The sequence below is a fragment of the Lytechinus variegatus genome, chromosome 9, assembly GCF_018143015.1.
Source record: "Lytechinus variegatus isolate NC3 chromosome 9, Lvar_3.0, whole genome shotgun sequence".
In the NCBI taxonomy this organism is placed as follows: Eukaryota; Metazoa; Echinodermata; class Echinoidea; order Temnopleuroida; family Toxopneustidae; genus Lytechinus; species Lytechinus variegatus.
The window spans coordinates 15,200,008-15,223,688 of record NC_054748.1 but is presented as its reverse complement, the minus strand read 5'-3'; the positions used below and the strand labels follow the sequence as shown (position 1 = coordinate 15,223,688).

General features: G+C 39.8%; 2 protein-coding genes across 6 annotated transcripts in view; one reads left to right on the top strand and one right to left on the bottom strand.

Annotated features, from left to right (window-relative positions):
* The window catches only part of LOC121421048, a 92,501-nt gene extending 86,815 nt beyond the window's left edge, over positions 1–5,686 (top strand). Inside the window, exons 42-46 of the mRNA XM_041615647.1 lie at positions 218–295; positions 885–1,673; positions 2,022–2,290; positions 3,865–4,157; positions 4,862–5,686. Of these exons, the coding sequence (XP_041471581.1) occupies positions 218–295; positions 885–1,673; positions 2,022–2,290; positions 3,865–4,157; positions 4,862–5,092 (1,660 nt within the window). The 3' untranslated portion in view covers positions 5,093–5,686. The remainder of the gene's footprint in view (positions 1–217; positions 296–884; positions 1,674–2,021; positions 2,291–3,864; positions 4,158–4,861) is intronic.
* Positions 5,687–12,995: 7,309 nt separating this feature from the next.
* LOC121421558 overlaps positions 12,996–23,681 on the bottom strand; it is a 41,098-nt gene continuing 30,412 nt past the window's right edge. For 2 of the 5 annotated variants that reach the window (XM_041616303.1, XM_041616308.1), the window contains 3 exons: positions 23,506–23,574; positions 14,523–14,552; positions 13,001–13,354 (listed from right to left, as the gene is read on the bottom strand). In XM_041616303.1, coding sequence (XP_041472237.1) covers positions 13,341–13,354; positions 14,523–14,552; positions 23,506–23,574 — 113 coding nt within the window. In that variant the 3' untranslated portion in view covers positions 13,001–13,340. Of the gene's footprint in view, positions 13,355–14,522; positions 14,553–23,505; positions 23,575–23,681 lie in introns of all 5 variants that reach the window. The other 3 variants (XM_041616304.1, XM_041616307.1, XM_041616305.1) reach the window with 3 other exon arrangements.

Below are 23,681 nucleotides of genomic sequence, written 5' to 3'. Positions count from 1 at the left end.
GACAAATTGAAGGAAGATATCAGATCTGCCCATTTATCAAAATATTGACGAAATGCTCCATAATGAATACTTAATCATTGACCTGTTGAAATGTGATGTCTTTGATCAAAACCAATCGATAATTATCATTCGGTACACCATACTTTCGTTAAGTTTTCAAGTTTCTTCAATGCGTCCCACTTCACTCATTTTGTCATTTTAATTTAACCTTTTTCAGGGATATACGGGAAACAACTATACCCAGTACCGATGCCATCCGAAAAGCTTTACAGGAAATTCCGTCTCTTGATAAAGTGTAAGTAGTCTCTTTTTCTAATAATACATTCGTCTTATCACTATGTTATACCATCATCATCTTAAAGAGCCAGTTTCCCTATGATATTGCAGATTGAAGTATGGATGAAATATCGAAATGTAAAGGTTTGACGGGAGTAATGTTGCTTATTATGGAGTGGTGGAACCACAACCCAAGTAGGAGATTCAATGCGAGCTTTTAACATTAAAGATTTTAAAGAGGGCAGAAAGGGCGACAAAACATTGGAATAAAATAGACCTTTATTACATTTTCTTTTAAAAATATTATTATACCAAGTTGTACACCACACCTGTTAATAAACCATCTTATAATATCGTTACTTGCCTTTGACTTTGTTTCAACATTCCTCCCAGCTTTCACGTTTTGTATCTTTCAACAATCTGGTAAAATATAAATGATATGTATTGATATGATTAAATATGAGCTCGAAGGAATTTCACACACCTTATTCTTACGTTATTCCATCGGAGGTGAAGAGCGGCAATCTCTCTACGTACGTTGGTTGTTCCTCACGATATTTTCTCCAAAAAGTAGCAAACTTTTTTATACATACATTTCATTTCACCAGGTATGCAGATAGCTTTGCGTTTTGCTGCATGTTGGATCTACATCCAGCCGATGCGTCGGACAGCAGCGGTTGCATCGCGCCAATCGACCAGTTTTCATCGTGCAACGACCTCCTGGAGCAGAACACACTCCGCGTGGCCATGTGGATCCTAGGTATCAGCGCTCTGGCGGGTAACCTCTGCACCATCGGTCTCAGGGTATTCCGTCGGAAGTCGGTGTCGTCCACGCGAATCCAAGCGAAATTGATCACCCACCTGGCCGTATCCGATCTGCTGATGGGTGTATATATGTTGATCATTGCCATCGCCGATCAATACTACATGGGGGATTACGCAATCAATGCAGATAGGTGGAGGGGTAGTGTGGTGTGCCGTATCGCCGGTCTTATGTCCACGCTCTCCAGTGAAGTATCCGTCTTCATTATCATGCTCATCAGCATAGATCGCGTCCTTTGCATCGTGTTCTCGCAGCATCACCATCTACAGTTTTCAAACAAGTCCTCTTCGGTTTGCCTCGCGGTGATGTGGGCCGCCGCTCTTGTCATTTCGCTGGTACCAGCCTTCCACCTGAACTACTTTGGTGATCGATTCTACGGCAGGTCCAGCGTATGTCTAGGGCTCCCTCTTTCGGCGGACAGACCGGATGGATGGGAGTATTCCCTTTCCATATTCCTGGGGTTGAACCTTGTTTGTTTCTTGATAACTGCCCTCTGTTATGTTGCCATATTCGTCACTGTTCATCGGTCGGCCAGAAAAGTGGCAAAGGGTAAAGACACAGGCAGACACGTTAGGTAAGTACAAAGAGCAATGATTTGTCTTTCTACACCATAAAATAATATAACTTGTTCATTTCTATATTTTTGATAGTGGACAGTGGGCCCATCCCTCCCCTTCCCACCGAGATCAATCTCTTTTATATGAATTTTTTATCATTTGGAAACTGCAGCTCCTAATCTCTGAAAAAAATTAACACACGACAAATCAAATGAACATAGTTCAAACATAACCAAAAGTAAACATTACATTTTTACTGCAATCTTGAAAATGCAGTTTCTCATTTACCTGATTATGAAAGTTCGCAGAATGTCCATTGATTTAGTGACTTGAAATATTGTATCTGCACATTCTTTTTTATTCAGAAACGGAACGAGTATGCAGGTCAAATTGGCAACGCGAATGGCGATGATAGTGGGTACGGATTTTATTTGCTGGATGCCAATCATCATAATGGGTTTTCTGGCAACAAGTGGAGCCGTCGAGATACCACCCGATGTCTACGCGTGGACGGCCGTCTTTATTCTCCCACTCAACTCATCTCTTAATCCTTATCTCTATACCATCTCCACCATTTGGCAACAACATAAGGCAAAACAGAAACAAAAGGAGTTGAGAGAATCGGAAGGAACACGTAAGTTAGATATCTTTATGAGCCAGAAAATCATATTTTCAAGTCCAGTAGTTGAAATTTGTTTAAGATGGTTATTGGATATCATTAATGATATCCAATGAAAGTGTTTCCTCGTGAAGAATAGCATTGCCCCTTTGGTTAAAGAAAGGAAAATAGTCTAAAAGTAGACCTTCATACATATTTCTTTGTTTTGAAAAGCCTGAAATTGCAACGTAAAGTAAAGTAAAGAAAATAGTTCAAGTTGTTTTGAAACAACTAGTGGAGCGTTGTGGCCCAGTGGATTAATCTTTTGACTTTGAAACTGTTGGTCGTGGGTTCGAATCCCAGCCATGGCGTAAGTTCCTTCAGCAAGAAACTCATCCACACTGTGCTGCACTCAACCCAGGTGAGGTAATTGGGTACCTGGTAGAAAGAAATTCCTTGAATGCTTGAGCGCCTAGGCAGCTCAGCTAAAGCCGGGGTAGTAGTAATAGCAGGTCCCGCTGTGAGAACAGCAAGTTTTCGGAACTCAAGTGGCTATCCTGGGTAAATATACATATATTATCATTATTAATATCATGAACAAAATCAGACCGCGAGACTAGCATCATGCCACAAAGTAAAATTATGGTCTAAAATATATGCAATATCTTCATTCTAAAAGCGTTTATACATATAAGTTCTAGAAAATATTTAGAAACATAGCTGCTGTTGCCGAAAAAGTTAACCTTCGGTTAAGTTTTTGAAATGACAGCATAACTATAAAATAATAGGGACCTAGTTCATAAAACTTGGCCATAAGGTTAATGAAGTAGGACTAAACATCCTGCCTGAGTTCCAAGTCACATGACTAAGGTCAAAGGTCATTTAGGGTCAATGAACTTTGGCCATGTTAGGGTATCTGTTGAATTACCATCGTAACTTTGAAAGTTTATGGATCTGATTCATGAAATTTTGACATAAAAGCAATCAAGCAAACATTCCGTCCGAGTTTCAGGTCACATGACCAAAGTCAAAGGTCATTTAAGGTCATTGAACTTTGGCCATTCTAGATGTAATTGTAAGATTGCTGTCATAACATTCAAAGCTTATAGATATAGTCTATAAAATGTGGATATCGGGGTAATCAAGTTTTACTGACAAGTTTTAGGTCACATGATCAAGGTCAAAGGTCAATGAACGTAGTATTGTATCATTATATGAATGGTGTTTTTTGTGAATAATTATTGTACAATTGTTTTCAAAGTCAGTACTGCTGCTATATTGAATCGCGTGGTGCAGGTGAGACCGCCAGAGGCATTCCACTTTCTGCAGTACCTACAGAAATACCACAGGAATGCCAAAGAGTATTTTCATAGTAATTTTATGTTTATGTTTCATGTGTTCATGTCACAAAGTCATCACAGCTGGTACATTGAATTGTGTAATGCAGGCCAGGCCGTCAGCGGCGCGTTCCACTTGTATGAATTAAATTTGAATAATTTGATTCATTGCCTGTCCAAATAGCTATCTACTTTTGTAAACTACGTCGCTGTTGATGCATGTCTCTAAATAGCTCAAGTCACATATCTATTTCTGTTCTCTATTCTTTACAGAATTATCTGTTTCCGCAGCTGTTGTTGCATTACCAGAGAGGGCGCCATTTAACGGTGTTCCTCAGGAGAAGTACACCCACCTTACCACCGAATGTATACTTACACCTTATAACGCCCAGAACATTGCCAGGAATTTAGTTCCACTATCAAAATACATCGAAGATAGAGGACATCCGCCCTCTGTTGTTGACTCTTCGTTGATTCTAAATGATGTTCGGAGGGCTCTTTCTTACCTCAAAGCGAAGTCTATCACGAATTTCACAGTAACAGAAGATCGGATTGCTCTACAATTGGTGAGGAATGGTTTGTTTGAAAATTCTCGTAAATAATTCATAGCGAAAGACTTCTATAATTTGTATGAAATATTTGTGTTTGCTTGGTAAGATATTGCAGGGCAACCTGTATTTCAGTTCCGTATTTCAGCAATTTGTCCCATGTCCCATACAACCCTGTCTGGGACGGCGATTTGTCCCGTATTTCGCGTTTTTTTAACACCTTTATGTGAGAATCTTTAAGCATTACAATTTTTTTTACTCATATGTCTGGCACGATGAAATGAGAAATTGTAAAATATGAATTGATTGGTTGAGATATATCAAAAACGTTTACATTTTTTTAGTTCAAAATGCATTTGTTTTTTTCAATTTAAAAAGAGTGGATGAAAAGGGAGGAATACAGGTTTTAAAAAGATATATTGGTAGGGTGAATGTATTTTTACCTAGTTTTATATCTTTAAGAGGAAATAATGACGTCAGCTTTATGGTGCCTTGCCCCCCCCCCCCCCCCATCAAAATAATCCTGCTACAATCCCATGGGTAGTCATACCAAAGTTAATAGAATACAAAAGTTCACTGAGCTCGCTGACATATGTTAGCAGTTAAAGAAATAATGTTCTTTTTTGAGATTTTGCCATGACATCAAATCTGGTCATGTCGATAGCCAGCCTGAAGGCAACCTATTCAATCGGTCTATCTATCCTCTTTTACATCTCTTTCAGAACTCTAATGAAGAAATCGTTCGAGCATTCCTCGTGAATTGCGACACGGCCCTTCTCGAACCAGCCTCCTCTCCTAAAACCGACAAGAGAGGGAGTATTCACAGAAATTTTATGAATACGTTCATGGAAAACATTAAGGATTTGAATGCAGCAAATGGCCAACCGAATGGACAGGGATCTTTTAGAACGGGCTCGACAAGGAAGAGATCAACGATAGAAAATACGTTATAGTTCTCTGGTGAATTAGTCACTGACAATGTATTAAATAGATTTTCATGGTTTGCGATCTCCTTCGAATCTTATAGACTTTTAAAATGAAAAAAATAATACATGTATTATGCAATATGTTTTTATTGCAATCCTATGGAATTAACGAACATTGAAATGAATTGAACATAATACGACAACACCAGATATAATTATGTAACGCTCAAACCTTCTTAATTAAACGAGGAACAACATGTTTATGATACGGTTTGAATATGCAATGGGCAAGCCGATGGTAAATTTTCTCTGCCTATATTGTATTTTATTCTATATTTTTTTTATTCCAGCTTAATTCATTTATTTCAATTCTAGATCCTGCTAAAACAATTCATGAAACATAATAGCAAATAGAATAGAGGGTGCGTTTACCATTAAACATTAACAAAATAGAAGCTACAAAGCCTAAAAAGGTAAATGTAATCGACATAGTAAGAAATCATATTTATGCAAACTTTTTACACCAAGAAAATAAAAACAGGAAAATCATCACTGCTGAAAGGTTTTTTTTTTTACACGAGAGACATTTTTTACACATAACTTTTGAATAACCTGAGTCTACTTTTTATCGGATTTATATCAAATTCTAGCCCTTTGCTTGTTGAATTTTACCCAATTTATTTCAATACTATTTTTAGCACGTGCACTCTATAATAATGTCCCCTGTCTTTGTTTTGTTTTTTTGTGCGGGGTGAAAGAAAAGATGGCTTATTCCTAATGGGGAATAAAACAGTTTACATGGTTTACGGCAATGTGAACACATATAGACCCATATTGATATTCCGAACTCGGATGTGAATTAAACTATGGTTCAAAAGTATGGTTTACTATGGATAGCCAATTGTGACACAGATAATAGTACTATATCACATTTTTTTATTCATCAACTCATTTGACCCTCATATCCTTTTCCAATGTCTGCGAATGATAACTGAACTATGGGACATAAACAGATATTTGCATTTATTGACTTCCCGTAGTTCAAGTCAAAGAGTTAGACCGTGTTTTAAGTAACCTAGACTTAGTTAACTTAAAATTCTACTGGACTTCAAAATACGGACCATAGTCATGATATGCAGGCCATTACGTTCTAGGCATGTAGTGATGTATTTCATGCAGGTAATGTGTTGTTTCGAAAACATAGTTTTTATTTCGATTTCATCCATTTACAAGCTCAGAATATGTTTCTCTTAAATGAAGAAAGAAATGTCATGACAACAGAATTAGTATGCATTTTTGCATTAGTAAAGGAAAATGTTTTCAGCCTTTGCCCGGTATAGGAAATATCTCAGATTTCATATGTCGGAAACCGAGCGTAATGGTTCAAAATATTGTCTAAGGATCACATTTAAATATATCCTTGCGAAATCTAAAGACAGTAAAATACAACTCTTAAAAAAATTATACTGTAAATACATGGGATGTTTATATTAAAGATCAAGCACAATTTTATTATATGCACAAATTATGCCTGTGATCATTGCTGAAATTATTATTTTTAATTATATGGACAACGAGGCTATGAAGAAATTTTCAAAAATCTATTTTTATAGAATGGTTATATATATTTTGTTTATTGCAATATCTTCTCGACATCTTGTCTTTTTCTTGATGCTGTAATGCATTATGCCTTGATATGCAAATCCTTTGAGCATGGTATGTGTGCTGGAAAATTCCACACTATTACATTTACCATTTTACAAACCGTAGTATCCACACGGTACTACGGTTGTACCTTAATGGTACACAAGATGTGTGTATTGGTACCACAGAAATGAAAGGTGTACCACACACGTTCTATGGTACCACCGTGTGATACTCCTGCGGTACTCGTGTGGTACCCGTGGTGTACAATTAAGTACCACACAAATTATCCACGATATTATCAATCTTATCAGCATTATTATTATTATAATTATTACCATCATAAATAGTATAAATATATGTCTCAGGCTTGCAAGAGTTTAAGGGGTTTGAATCTTTATTTTATCCATTGAACATGACTCGATAATCTATTTGTTTATTACTCAATGATTGTTTGACATTCTTCTCCAATTAGTATACATTGATGTTATTCAGGTGAACAATATTCAGTAGCCTATCATTCATTTCCTATAATTTCTTTTCATTTTTGTTTATATTCTTTCCACTTCTTCACTCTTTAAAAAAAAACTCTCGTTTTTCTCCTTATTTTTCTTCCTTTTTATTTCATTTACGTCAACAATTAGACTTGTCTGCCTGTTATGCTATTTTACTGCTTTAACTTGCTTTTCTTCCCCTTCTTCAAACCCTCCTATTTATCCTTCTACTTCTTTATCTCTCTCTTTCTACTACTACTCCTCCTCCTTCTTTCTCTTCTATACTTTTATTCCTGAATTTGTATGTTTATTCTTTTTTCTTGTTTCGACGGTCGTCCATGCCCTTTTCATATTTTATGTTCTCCCAAATCCCTTTCCACGATAAAACACAATCAGTAAAATTTAATCAAATAATTGAGCAAAGGCAACGCTTTTAATGTGAAGTGGTGTTTTTCTTTAATTATTTGTAATACAAACAGATGTTCAACATTCTCGCAAAAGTATATTAAGATACCCTCTGTCTACACGATGGATTTGAATAAACGTTTTAGAAAAAGATGATTTGCGTCAAGAGTTATATTTCATTTATTACATCAACATCTTAATTGTTAGTGTGTGCGACAAAGATATTTCATTCTTCTAAGCTGAAAAAAGGAGTTACAAATTCTAATAGCCATACTCGGCTTTTTTATAGGGTTAATATATTGGAATGACGTGTCAAAACGTTTTTCAAGTTATTTATATACAGTCATTGGATCTTAGCCTGCACGCATACAATTATAATGCTCTTTCTCCACTTCCTGGGAAGCACCCTAACTAGAGCTTTGAAGCAAACGTGTAGATATTGACCAAGAGCAGATCTACGCCTTGCTTAATTAATTCAATTTAATTCAATTCAAGAAATGGTTAAGGTTGAAAAGACAAAAAGAGTTGAATGTCATCGGCATGACTAAGGTATTTTATGCCACGTTCACGAAATATGTTGCCGATTGGTTGCATATAGAGGGAAAAGAACAGTGGACCTCCTACAGAGCCCTGGGGTACCCCAAACTTCAGAGTAGTTAAACCTGAGATAGAACTGCCGATTCTAACATATTGAGATCGTTCTGATAGATAGGATATGAACCAAGCAAGGGCAGTACCATTGATAGTGTGATTTACTGTGTCAAATGCTGAACCCGTATCAAGCATAAGATGAAGGTGACCATTGTTCATTTCTCGACAGATATTTTGTTTTTACACTATTACCAATCTTGTACGCGGATTCACGTGGGTTACTCATTCTCTTGTAAGTATGATGTTAACCGTGAGAAAACAAGTCTTTCTAGCAGTTTTCCTGAAAAGGACAAGTTTGACGCGGTAATTTTTCATACACTTTTGATCTAAGCCTGATGTTTTATTTTCAGCGTCGGATGGATGACAGCTAGCTTTACACAGACATAAAATTATGGTACAACTCCCGAACGAAGACTTGTGTTTACTATTTTAGTAATGACAGGCGCCAAAACTGTGGCACATTTCTTAATCAAATCTGTTGGGATTGGGTCAAGTTGACAGAAATTCTGATAAATACTTCCATCTCACTTACAGCGATATGTCGAAATTCCCTCAATTCAGACTTTATTGCACTAACAGTGTCATTCGAATGTTTAAAGCAGGAGTCTGGAAGCCGGACTGCTAGAAAATTGCTGCAAAATAATGATCGAAGCAATTTTCAAGCTCAACCTGATCACCATGAGTAAGATGTTCTGATAAGGAGATTTTCGTTTTTCCTGTTAAAGTGATTGGTTAACATTGGTTTGACTTTTAGAAAATCAGAGCTAGAAGGTCACACTTGTCACCTGTGTCTAGGATATGTTACAAAAATGAAGCCCAGAAAAAATTGCGTTCGAAAATAATTATTTAGTGCTTCAAATATTGAAATATAAAGTGACCGGAAACACCATCTTAATTTCAATCCATACACTTATGTGTAATATTTAGGCGTCTATAAGAAACCTATTTACAAAATCGGGGTTTGCCTTGTAGTTTTAGCTTTTCATTCTCAATAATGGTTGTTTTCAGGGTTTATTAGTTCTAATACATGCACTGGTACACATGTTTCATCTTGGTTTGAGAATTTTTTAATCGGCTGCTCACAAAGTTAAACAATAACTTTAAGCAAATCATTGGCAACTTTGTACAATTTCTGGTCTTTCCCACAGTCATCAATCTTTTTTCCAATGGTATTGTATTTTAGCATTCTTTATCAAAGTATCGACAGGTTGCTCTTGGTCATGATATATCTGCTTGTGGATCTCCAACCTTGTGGACCTAAATCGTCTTTCTAATTGTCTATGAATCAATTTTTCTTGAGCAATGTATGTGACATGCAAAATGAGACAGATGATGATGACAATTTGACAATAAGGACCAACTTGATCATTATCAAACAATTCTAATTCCACATGTTTCTGGGGAATTAATTGTTGTTTTACTTGGTAATGATGAGAAAATTAGAACGGTTGATATATAAAATACAATAAAAATAGTGAGTGGATGACGTCATCAGTCTCCTCATTTGCATACTAACCAGGAAGTGCATAATTATAACTGTTTTGTGAAATAAAGAGAAACTTGAAATTGTCATAACTTTCTTGTTTTTTCATCTGATTTGGATAGTTTCAGTGTTATACTTGTTGAATATTTCTCTTTTATTCAAATCAACTTTTTGTTGGACTGGACTTGTCCTTTAAGGACCTCCCCGCCCCCCCCCCCAACAAAAAAAGAACCTAGAAATATCACTAAAGGTGATTTATATAATAATAAAAACTTGTTTTTAGAGGGAAAAGAAAAAATCATTCAAGTTTCTAGGTCGAAGTTAATTAAAGTAATCAGAAACTTGTGAATTTTTAGGAAATATTGGTAATCACTTTACCCATGGAGACGTCACTTTGGCCGCATGTGTGATGTCATGGTGATCTAAGGCCAGGACTACTCTTCCATTAACTCCAATACATAGGGATGGCTAAAATGTCTTTTTTCAGAAGTTTTACTTGAAATGATACTTATCTTTCATGAGGACATAAAACAATACTATCTGGTTTACATTTAGATTATACGAACCCAAGGGAAAGGGTACCATAAATCCCGATAATCAAGATGCATGGCCCAGGGCTCGAATTAATAATAATAATAGGCATTTATATAGCGCCATCTATCTAGAAATATTCTATTCCGAGGCGCATTGTTATTATTATTATTACCTCGGCTTTAGCTCGAGCTGCCTCTCAGCGCTCATGCATTCAAGGAATTATTCCTGCCGGGTACCCATTCACCTCACCTGGGTCGAGTGCAGCACAGTGTGGATAAATTTCTTGCTGAAGGAAATTACGCCATGGCCTTAGATGCCCTCAGAAATGGCCTTGATGCCCTTTCAAATATTTGGAGACTTAAGGCCAAAATAACTGCCCTTTTTTTCTGTGGCCTTGGTGCCCTGCGGTAAGCCAGTGCATGTGCCCCATTGAAAAGTGCATTTATTATTGATGCCCTTTTTTTGGTGGCCTTGGATGTCCCATAAAGTGAAAACTGCCTGCCCTTTCCCTTAAGTGCCCTTTTAAAAAATGGCCTTTAAATTCTTAATTCGAGCCCTGATGGCCTATGGGAAAGTTGTCCTTGCTCTTTGTCATAGTTGCCAATTTGAAATCTACATAGTCTTAGGAATCTCAATTTTAAAGCAGCCATAATTTATCATCGCTTGTCCGATATCTTTCAAACTTTCACCATTCTGTTTTCTTTATTTGTCTCCTTTCCAACAACCAAGGCTGGGCCCCCCCCCCCTTGACATTGAACATTAATATTTACCCCAAGATAAATATTTGTGCCACCTTTAATGAGCACTGGCTAAAAACTGAGTAGTTTGATCTATAATGATTTTTTCCTGCATTCTGGCATCAGTATGAGGTTTCCATGGCAACGCACTGTCTGACAAATGCAAAAATATCTCTTGCACATCTTTATCTCGAGGTCAATGTCGCGACCAAATTTCATTAGAATTGGTTGAAAACTGAAGTAGTTCTAATCGCAAGGTTTTACCTAAATTTGCCATATAATATGCTGCTGCCATGGCAACACATTTTTTCAATGAATACTTTCGTGGCTGAAAAATGTCATGGGCGAAAAGGAAACTCAGTTAGGGCTTGTTTCAAAATCTTTAATTGTAAAATGACGTAAAGTATGAGAATTCAGTTTCTCTTGACAGAATGGTAAATTTTATACATTTTCCTTTTTATATCTGCAAAGAAGTTACGATTAAAGACTTAAAAACTATGGATTGGTTTTATTTTGTTTAAATTGGAAACAATTGAAACTCCTTGGCACTGTAAGAGGTAAATGCCTTGCTCACGAGCAGGGGTGGATCCAGGATTGTCCAAATGGGGGGGCACATTTTTCCGAGGAAAAAAATCTGACAAGCCAATAAAAAATGTCTTCACTTTCGGAATGAGGGGGTGGGGCACTGTTTTAAGATCATTTTATATTACAACTCTTAATAGTGCCTCTCAAAGGGGGCACGGGCCGGCTGTGCCGCCCCCCCCCCCCCCCCACCCGGGGGTCAGCCATTGCTCATGAGCATAGGCACCGTGGTGGGGACTCGGAATCAGGATTCTGGGTTTGGTAAGCCGCCGTAGATCACTCGACCATAACACATACACGCGCCCTCACACACACACACACACACACACCTTTACACACCATTGTAATTTGACCATCGGAGACTCACCTCTATCAATAATCGCCTACTCACACGAAACCTGACTGGCAGACAAATCATATTTACTTCATGAAACGGTTTAAAATCCCCGAGAGTATATAGGACTCCCTTGTTGATGGGTGAAATACAGGGTAATCTTTCCAAGAAGTAGATCATTACAAACTCGCTCATGCACCCACACCAACATACTCACCCGCAAATCCTCACACACACACACCCACATACAAACACATTTACAAAGTATTCCCATTTTGCTTTAAGCTATTATTTTAGATCAACATGCGTATAAATACTTTTAATTTTCCGAATTTGATCATTGTTGTCGAATTATACCACTACCATGCTAGAGACCTAACAGCACGAATGGGGCAGCTTAGCAGCACAGTACACAAAAAAATATTTGGTAAAATGTTCCATGATGGTAATTATGTGTCCAACCAGCATTATGAATTTTTATTTCTCCTGGCCTTAGTCATGAAAATTTTGCCCATTCTAAAGTAATTGCTGCTTATCTTTTAACCTTATGACAATATTCTTTCCGCATTGGCTAAAATACTTTCCCAAATTGGTTGGACACATAATTACCCTCGTGCTGGTTAAAATTTTGCCCAGTATCTTTTTTTTACAGTGTGTTTAAGTTCAGCACATGAGAGGACGATCCACGGAAATACTTTGTACGTTAGCACACGCCAGAATGTTGGTTGAACAACACATCCACGTCGACAATATCACAATTTGAAATGAAAAAAAAACTACATTACGTTTCATCTTTCTATGTCATTTTAATGGATAACACGTAAAATTCATGTCAGGTTTTTTTTTCAATATATTCTGGCGTCTGTACATTTAATCACTGTAAGAACTGTGGTGTTAAAACTGACACCAATTGGTGTTAACAGAGGACCACACCCTGAGGTGTTAAAATAACACCCTAGAGATTGAACATAACACCAAAGAGTGTAAATGTAACAACCATAGGTGTTGTAATAACACCTATAGGTGTAAAATTAACACCACCAATTTAACACCGGTGTAAAATAAATGGTGTGATGTGTACACCGGTTAACACCACAGTTTTTGCTGTGATAGAATTAATGTTGTAAGCTGCCAGTTTGCAGGTCTGTAACAATAATACCGATTTGCACGATTGGCATAACGGTGAAATTGTTGATAGTCTGATTTGTGAAAAAAAAAGAGTTGAGGTGATGTTGTAATCGTATTTGTTAGTCACAGTGAACTTCCTGAACATTTTGTAATTAAACACACTGATTCAAAGTCATTATATTGCTTAATGCAGTAGTGTAAATTTGGATGGAGGACTATGAATGCACTCAGGGTTATCCATTGCGATGGACGACATTATGAGGATTATCCATTTTGATTGACATTATGCAGTATCTCCTGTGTAAAAAGAAAATGTGATAATAATCAATCAAAAATTGAAAACTTAATTAAGGCGTTCACGAGAAAAATTATTTAAGACAAAGTATTTAAAATCGTCTTCATACTACCCGCATTGTCATCTTAGCTTATCGTCATGATGCCGAGTCGATTTATAATTCATAATGAAGCAATTTGATGCCTTTTTGGTCTTATCTATTATTTTTACACAAAACAAATCAGTAAAAATGTATAGTTAATAGGGTCAGATGGGTGCCACTATTATTCTAGTCATATTTGACTATTTTCTATTCATAATGAACTAGAAAATAGTTTTTTATGACTAGAATGTGTCAGAAATGTGAATATCAGTGATTGCCATATCAGTTGCTCCCAGTTGACTACTGGTCTAGTCAATTTGACTGATTTGTTTTAAGAGTGTAAAGTAATAAAACACCCCGTTTTCAAGTCAGTATACACCACATACCTATCCTCGCACTCTTAGCTTTCATAAGTTCATGCAGTGACATTGGCCTCAATATGCTTCTTTTTCATGACTGCTTTAAAGTAATTGTCCCCTTTTACGGTCTGAATATAAGAAGTTCCATTCCTATTTTATGTTCGCATATTGGCGGATTGGTGAAGTGTGTCTGCTCTTCATGAATTCCTTTAAAATGTCCTTTAAATTTCACTTTTTTCTGGTCTGAATATTAAACAATCCCCAGAATTACCCTATTTAGGTCTTAATATAAAAAATTCAGGGTTCCGTAACACAAAGGTTGGTCGCTTATTTAAAAGAACGATTCTGATTGGTTCATGTTCAGTCTACATAGCAAAATGCACACGCAACGAGAATCTTGATTGGTCATTTCATTTAGCGATTAATCGCTAACCTTTGTGTTACGGCGCCCAGATCTTGCTTCGCGCTCGCAATGTTGATTAGTGAGATACGTATTATGTTCATATAATTACGATAGTATCCTGAATAAAGGCTACATGCATTCACAATTCTTCCTCTTCTTCGTGTCTTATCCTCCTGAGATTTGTCTAATTCATACTTCTTATTCTTTTGATCAACCGTCTTTTTATTTGACACATTTCTTCCTCAGGTTTGTTTTTACTATAATTACATCTCCACTAAAGCAACAATGACGTGGCGTAACAATCAAATAGTAAGATCAAAATTTACCAGAAAATATTTCCTCAGCCAGAGCTTTAGCTAAAACAGAAAATGTAGAACAGAAAACTAAGATATTGAATAAAAAACTGAGTACGATTATAATTATGTTGCCTACTCATTAGATTATCAAGCTGCATCCTGAAATTATCCATTTTTTTCCAAATAACTCCATAACTACACGATCACCGGCTAAATTTCCCTATTCCCATATTCGGTCGTTTTTTTCCCCTCCCATCCTACAGTCATTTCGACAAATGTTTCTAATAGGAACGATGTAAATTTGTAGGTTTGAAAATAATATAGAATCGATTGATTGAATAGTTTAGGCAGTAATTCAACATATACCTACCAAAGGTGTCAAGTTTCACGTTCCCATCCTCACGCATTTCAGCTTTTTGATCTCCCTCAGGCGGGGCTAGATAGGGTTAAAGATGTTCATGAACTGTGATCATATTTTGCTACGCTGTGTCATCATTGTAAATAATTTATGAAAAGTTGAAAATGGATTGTAAAACAATTGAATTGATATGGTATGATATGATTTAAATCAGCGCCACACCATATGCGAATGACGTTACCGGGGTCCCGACACACAAAGGTTATTGACTGACGTATACGTACGCTTGACCCCGCGCTTGACTTTCATGATTTTCAGTGTTTATTGAAGTCTATTAGTCGGGTAGATAAATGATCAAAATTATAGCATGACCGTCAAGTTGGGTATGAATGCGATTTCTTTTTTTTTTCTGGAAGTTTTAGTATGGGGTATCTATTTCAAGAATCCGACGGGTGCCACCTGGGCACCTTTGGGCATTTTTATTGACGTCATATGCCACGCCCACTTTTTTCACAAACCCCATAATTTTGATTTTCATATTTTAAGGAATAAACATGCCATGTTTGGTATCAGATTAAAGCTACTGAAAATTGAAATGTAAATTAATGGATCGCTGGACATTTAAAGTACGCAAAGGTCAGTAAAAAGCCATTTTTATGGTCATAAAATGCCAAATTGCCTTACGAATGTAAGTAATACATATCAGTTGGAATATATGTTTTAAATGCAAACAAGATGGATATTATGTGAATTTATTGGCAAAGGTTAAGCTGAGGGTGTGCATATTAAGAATCCGACCGGTGCTACTTTGGCATCTTTAGAAATTTTATTTTTGTGATGTCAAACACCACACCAGCTTTATTACATTCCTCCTAAACATTTAGCGGAATAAACGTATCATGTTTGACATCGAATTAAATCAAATTCGAAATAAAATCCACATTTATCAATCACTAGGCATTTCAAACTTTCCAGGACCCTTATAAGATTGTAAAATGTCAAAATTAGCCACAATGTAATTAATGCCACATATCATGTGGAATATATCATGTTTGGTTGAGGTGTGTATATCAAGGACGTGACGGCTTCTACCTCCTCATCCTATTTTCTGACGTCACGAACCACGCCCACTTTTCACATAGGCCTATAAGTAATTATGGCAGAATGCGACACATTACAGAATTAGCCTATCTTGTTTGATAACTGATTTAAGCTTGTGGCAAGTAAAATGCAAATATAAAAGTTACAAGAGATAAAATACATGACAGAGTCACCTGTAGTACAGTTATGTTAAGGGTCGGTCAATAAAATCAGGCAATGTAACAAATCTTGTAACATAAGCTTGGTATTATATCACCCATATTTCTACATGAATATAAGTGAAAAGTGTCTTTTTAGTTTTGTGTAAAAACATATTAACCATAATGAAGGACAGATCGAGTATTACACACTATTTCCGGTTTAAGATCAATCATAAAGGCTGCACACATAATTATACAAGTCTTCTTTTTCTCCCTCTTCTTGTTTTTATACTCACGAGATTTGTCTATTTAATCATTATTCCTATTCTTTTGATCTACCGTCTGTTTATTTGACAAATTACTTCCTTAAGTTTTTTTCCTTTAATTACATCTCCACTATTAAAGCATCAATGACGTGACGCAACAATTAGAGAGTAAGAGTCAATTAAACTTACCATAAAATACTTCCTCAGCCAGAGCTTTATCTACATGTAAAACAGAAATCAAAGATATTGAATTAAAAAAAAGGTAATAACAACTGACATTCCTTCAAAGAAAACTGAGTACGATTCTAATTATGATGCCTAATAGATTATCATGCTGTATCCTGAAATTATCCAATTCTTTTTTAATAATAACTCCCTACATAGCTACACGATTACCGGCTACGCTATAATTCCACATTCCCGTATTTGTTCGTTTTTCCCCTCCCATCCTCCAGTCATTTCGACAAAATGTTTCTAATAAACACGATATAAATTTTCAGGTTTAAAAATAATGTAGAATTGGTTGATTGATGAATAGTTTAGGCAGTAATTTAACTGATATAATTTAGGGAAACAATAGCGATTTTATCGAATGAAATGACATGAAATGAACGGAAAAGACTCAAATGTCATTCAAAATTTACAATCTTAATTCCAAGGTAGAATTGAAATGAATGAGAATAGTTAATTGATTAATTAATTAATTGATTGATTCTTTTAATTCTTGACTTGCTCCTTTGCCTCGATTCAAGTTCTTTGTCTCTTGTCTCGAGTTAGTTGATTGTTCTTTTGTTTCAATCAATCCTTTGTTCTTGTGTTTATTAATTGATTAATTATTCAATTAATTAAAAAAAAAAATCTGACCTTGTCTTAAAATTTTTTTCTTTTCTTTCCTTCACAAGAATACTTAGAATTTTTTTTTAGGAAGCCGTCTCCTGTCAGCGTTCGTCGCCTTTGGCTCGGCCTTCCTTCTCGGGAAAGCTATCTTTGTTTTTCCCCCCTTCCTTTTCAGGTCAGCTACCGGTCTCCGGACTTATAAATTTTTTTTCTTAAACTTCTTGTTTATAAAAAAAAAAGAAAGGGAATCTAGTTTCCCTTTTTCCTTAGCTGATCCTCACCTCAAGAAAAATTATTTTTTCTTTTGAACAGGTGGACACAAAAAAAAACTTAGTGTTTTCTTCTTTTTAGATGCTTCCCTCCTTCCTTCTTTTCAGAAATTTGGCGGAAGCAGATTCTTGTTGTGATAATCAAATAATTAATTAATTAATTAATTTTTCTAACGGATCTCAGGGACAGTGTCTCATAATAATTCTTTAATTATTACTGTTTCCTTTGCTCTGGGATTTTACCTTGTATCATCCTTGTGAGATCCGTTTTTTATTCTCAAAAGTCCTCTTTTTGAGGTCCTTGTCTTCTGGGTTGGGGTTTGTTACCCCCCCTACCCCCTTTGCTTCTCTGTTTTTTTATCTTACTACTAGATCACCCTACGGCAATAATGAGCCTTTCGGACTCTCTTCCTGAAGAGCCTCAGGCGACTGCTGTTTCGGGGCCCGACACCGGGGTCTTATCCCCCACCACAGGTAGTATAGATAGCGAGAACAGAGTCAGAGCCCCGTGGGCTCTCAAAGGGGTGGAACCGTGGATTTGCGACCACGTGCCCGCACGGTGATGGCCAAGGCTTCCGTCCCGGAACCTGAACCTTATCGGGGAGCGTCGCACTAGTACAGAAAACGGCGACTCCTCTAGGGCTGTCAGACCCACCGGCCATCGGGTCACCTAAAGTCCGGGGGGAGAGCACGGGTCTCTCCACCCGGCAAAGACTAGGCTCGATGCCGTGTAAGACCCCTCTAGGGAGCGTCGGCAAAGGGCTACCAGCCCCTAGTCGGAAGAGGCACCTGAGTCCGACCGTGTCGGACTCTCAATTCAATCTGACGCCGTCAGATTCGGCCGACGCCTCCTCTCGCTCGTGGGAGAGCTAAGGAGAGGAAGACAGGCGCAGTCCAGCCTCTTGTCCCTTCTTCCGCTCCGGCGCCGGAGCAACCGAAGAAGAAGAGGAGAACCACAGACGTAAGCCCCGCTCCGTCGGGCGGTCTATCCTCTGATTCTTTTGATGGCCAGGCCTCTCAGCTTCTCAAGCTAATCTAGAGTGCCCTCCAGCACTGCGGGTTTTTACCCCCAGGCTTGCCTGCTTCAGCCGACGGTACTACCAACCGAGCGGATCAAGCAGACACCGGCCATCCAACACACCGAGGTGCCTCTAGCGATTCTCACGAACCGCCGGCCCTCAAACAAATTGCCAGGCGTCGTAACCTCCTGTTACAACTAAACGCCCTCGAGTATCACGGTTCTTATCCTCATACTCCCTGTCAGCTAAAACCGCCGTGTCCAGCACCGGGCAGGTCAAGCAGACAGTCGCCATCTCACACCTCGGAGAGTCACCGGCAATATCATGATTCGCCGGCTCACGCACCTGCAAGGGAAGTTCCCGCTAATACACAGGTGCTATCGACATACGGGCGTCGCCCGCCATTATGTCACCAGACTCCCGATCATTATACCCTCTTCTGCCCCCCGGCGGGGGCCGCATAGAAGAGGAAGAAGAAGAAGAAATTCTAGGTCGCTAACCCCGCTGTGCGGGCAGACCTTCCCTTCTGATTCTTGTGCCGACGGCCAGGCGTCGTAACTTCATGTTACAACAGAACGCCCTCGAGCACCACGGATCTTCATCCTAATGCTCTCTGTCAGCTAAAACCGCCGTGTCGAGCACCAGGCAGGTCAAGCAGACAGTCGCCGTCTCGCACCTCGGAGAGTCACCGGCAATATCATGATTCGCCGGCCCACGCACCTGCAAGGGAAATTCCCGCTAATACACAGGTGCTATCGACATACGGGCGTCGCCCGCCACTATGTCGCCAGACTCCCGATGATTGTACCCTCTTCTGCCCCCCCCCCCCCCGGCGGGGGCCGCACAGAAGAGGAAGAACAAGAAGAAAGTCTAGGTCGCTAATCCCGCTTTGCGGGCAGACCTTTCTTTCTGATTCTTGTGCCGATGGCCAGGCGTCGTAACTTCATGTTACAACAGAACGCCCTCGAGCATCACGGATCTTTATCCTCATGCTCCCTGTCAGCTAAAACCGCCGTGTCGAGCACCGGGCAGGTTAAGCAGACATTCGCCATCTTGCACCTCGGGGAGTCACCGGCGATTTCATGATTCGCCGGCTCACGCACCTGCAAGGGAAATCCCCGCTAATACACAGGTGTTATCGACATACGGGCATCGCCCTCCATTATGTCACCAGACTCCCGATAATTGTGGGTCAGGCCCCATGAGCAGTGCGGGTAATTCACCCACGCTTCATATCAGCTTCAGCCGCCTTGCTAATCACTGTGCGGCTCAAGCAATCACCTGTCCTCTCACACCGGGCATTTATTGAAACGCTGTTCACCTACACGGTGACCCCCGTTTCTATGCAGGTGCTTCCGACATACGGCTTTCAAGCATCAATATGTCGGCAAGCTCTCGGTGACCGACGGCTGGACGTTGCATCCATTCAGGTTGCATCTATGCGTCCCCGAGCATTACGGGTTCTTACCCTCGTGTTCTCCGTCATTATAAGACCGCCGCGGTCTTATTGCCGGTGTCGGGTATTGAGCGGATTGAGACTTCTCTCGCCAACCCGCACTCCGGGGAGCCATCGGCGAGTTTTACCTGCATGGGTATTCCCCCTTATTATGCAGGTACTCCCGAATTCGCCCTCTACGTCAAGCTCACGTACGACGACGACTCCTTCAGCGGTATCTCTCTCCATTCTACCCCCTAAGCGGGCCTGTAGATTGGAAGTAAGAATCTCTTACATACCGCATGCCGCACTTCTCTCTTGAGAGGGCAACCTATCACGCCCGCGGACCGTCCGCCCAGGCGACGGGACCGTCGGTTTCTGGCCTAAACCTCACTTTCTATTCGAAAGTAAGGGTGCCCTGTCTTACTTAGCTCCTACCCTTGCAAGGTCAGAGTCAGGGCTAGTACAGACACCCGTCCTCCAGCGATCGCCGCTGAAGAGAGGGCGACTCCGATATGAGCACCATCACCGCTCAGCGGTATGTCTCACTATCTCATAGCTCTCCGAGCTTATGAGTATGTATATCGGATCTGAATGCCACGGCGATTAAAAGTTCTCCTGTGCTTAATAATCGCTACGCCTTCACCACCCGGTGCATTATGGTTATGTTAACCTATTTGTCTCGTATTCGGGTGGCTCGTTCGAGCCCTGCCCGAGCTGCCATCACCGGTCGTCCCCCCGGACACCGCCGGCAGCACCCGCACCGAATACCTGGAGGGAATCAGCTTTTCATATGCTAGATATCCCTCCTGTTGACATTCACAGCTGTTTCCCCGAGTCTTTCCCGGTCGGGTAAGCATCATCTCGGAGGAAAGAAACCGCCGTACATCTCATGAGATTGTTGGCTATGTACGTGCGTTCAAGCTTGTTTAAAGCCCCAGACTTCTCTGTCGGCATTCTATGCGTACTTTCTGGGCACACCCAACGTACCGGGTCGGCGAGTTTACACCAAACTGTACGCCGCCAGACCATCGGTCGAGCTCTAACAGTCTATCTTATAGACTGCCCTCTATGTGGGTCAAGCTTGCGGGCGTCTCCGCCGTTTCCTCCTTGTGTGGAGTGGTCTACGGTGGATGTCTTACCGTGCCCGTTTGTCGAATCGTCTTCTTATTTAGAAGCTTTTTCACTCGGCACACTCGAGTCGCCTCGCATGCTGCTTTCATCCTCCTTCCATGCAATGCATGTGGCCATGGTCACCGCGCGACCGAGGATGATGTAACCGTGGATGTTTGTATGCTTATGCCTACCTAACCACGATCACTACGACCCGCTTTCTCTCGGGCCGACTGTGGATGAGTCTCTCCATGTAAGTTATTTACTTCACTGGAGTTCTTCTTTATAAAATTAGATTCTCATCCCCCGCTGCTTAGGGCGTCATTTTTACCGCCCCCGCAGCTTTTTGGAACTCCTTATTCTCCGATATCGGACTGTTCCATGCTGCCGCAACCGGCGCCGGCGGTGCTTGCTCTTACGATCACCTGAGAGACCAGGCCTTGTGGCTGTCTTCATAAACAACTGGTTCTCACCGCAGAATGATGGAAATTTTTGTGATTTCCTCAAGTCTCCTTACTCCTTCGCTTGTTTCTTCAAGCGAGGACATCGACACTCTTAGCCAGTTTCCGTCCCTAACTTTATAGGACAGGACCGTTGCTACCTCATTCGATTCCGTTGGGAACGTAACTGTTGAGGTATCATATCTGGCGATGTCTGTTCGTTTAGAGCATCTCTTGATTGTCGTTTTCACGTAAGATCATGACAGAGACTTTTTCGCCAGCTCCCTCTGGCGTACGCTTGCTGCTGCTAGGGATTCCCCCGCCCAGCGGACATCCATCGCAGCCTAGCCTCACGGGCTCTCTCGGCGATGGTGGCTTGAGCCAAGCCACCTCTTCCACCGCGGGCGCTGCACCCTCAGGCGGGTGCTTCAATCAGTACGGGAGAAAGGGGATCCTGAGTTCTCTCTCGATCACTCGGTCTATCACACTTTTGTCGTGATGTGTACCGCGCTGTTTCTCTGACACGCCCGGTTGAGCTGTTTTGACCAGACTGCTCTATTCTACATAGGCAGCAGGTCCGCGGCATTTCTTATTAACAGGATGGCACTCAGTCGCTTTCTCGACTCTTGACTGCCTTACGAGTGATTTTTTCTTAAACCCTACTCTCCGTCGTTCCTGGTCCCCTTCGGACCGCTAGTAACGTTCTGCCACAGCTCTCTATCAGAATTCTGCAGATGTTCTGCCCTCACGCATTTGAGACAGATATCGATTTCTGGGCGCTTTCTCCCACGCGGAGGCTTCTGAGATATCTCGCCTTCTCAGATTGTTCGATTGATCACTTACTGAGCCTTAAAAGCTTCAGTTTTCCGATCACGATTCTTGTTGAAATTTTCATCAATTTCCGAATTTTACGTTCTAGTCAGCTGGTGATGTTGTTCTCCTGACACTAGGCCGAGGGCCCTTGATACTTAGTATCATTCTTCTTGGGCTCTTTCTTGGAATCGTCGTTCACGACTTCTTGAGGTCCGCCTATTGACGCTCCTCTTTCCTTCACTCCTTGCTCTTAAGGACTTCTTCACATGAGGCTTTATTGCCTCCCCTGTCCTTAAGGCAACGGCCTTCGTGTCTTCATCTCCCTATTTTTACGCACTTCTTAGTCTAGACATGCCTCCCTTCACGTTGAATCCGTGTTGGTCTAGCAAATCAAATGGGTATATCCCAGTTATTGATGTAAATTATGAAAATACCATGATTTTCTTATTTACGAGATAACTGGATATACCCATTTGAACCCTCCCTCCTACCCCTCGCCTTGTGTGACAACATGTCTTGCCCGCAGGCTCATGAGAGGAAATGGACGCCAAATTGCGCGATTATCTTGGAATAGTGCGTTGGTAGGGAGATGCAGCGCGCGCGCAGGAAAAGTTGTGTACTCTATATTCGGCACGCAGGTTCATTGTAATGAACTAGCAAATCAAATGGGTATATCCAGTTATCTCGTCAATAAGAAAATCATGGTAAGTATTTTCATAATTTAATGCGTGCTCATTTTGTTATTAAGTAACATCCTGAAATTATCCATTTTTTTTCAAATAACTATAGCTACACGATTGCTGGTCAGACTTCAGTATTCCCTTATTCATTCCTTTTTCCCCACCCATCCTCCAGTCATTTCGACAAATGTTTCTAATAGAAACGATATAATTTATTAGGTTTGAAAATAATATAGAATCGATTAATTGATGAATAGTTTAGGCAGTAATTCAACTGATATAATTAAAGTAAACAATAGCGATTTCATCGAATGAAATACTAAATTATGAAATGAATTGAAATAAACAGGAAATACTCAAATTTCATTCAAAATTTACAATCTTCATTCCACTTTTAAAAAGTAGAATTGAATGGATCTAGTTAACCTCATTCTGCATGGAAATCTTATTTTGTTTTGAATAGCAATTACGTCAAAGAAGCTATTAATGAATAATAAGTGTAAATATGAATATTACTATAAGCATTGAAGAATAATACCTACCAGAGTTGTCAAGTTTCATGTTCCCATCCTCACGCATTTCAGCTTTCTGGCCTCCCGGATGCTGTGCCACTGTGATATCATTGTAAATGATTTATGAAAAGTTGAAAATGGATAGGAAAACATTTGAATTGATGAATCAACGCAACCATGTGAAAGACGTTACCGGTGTCCCGACC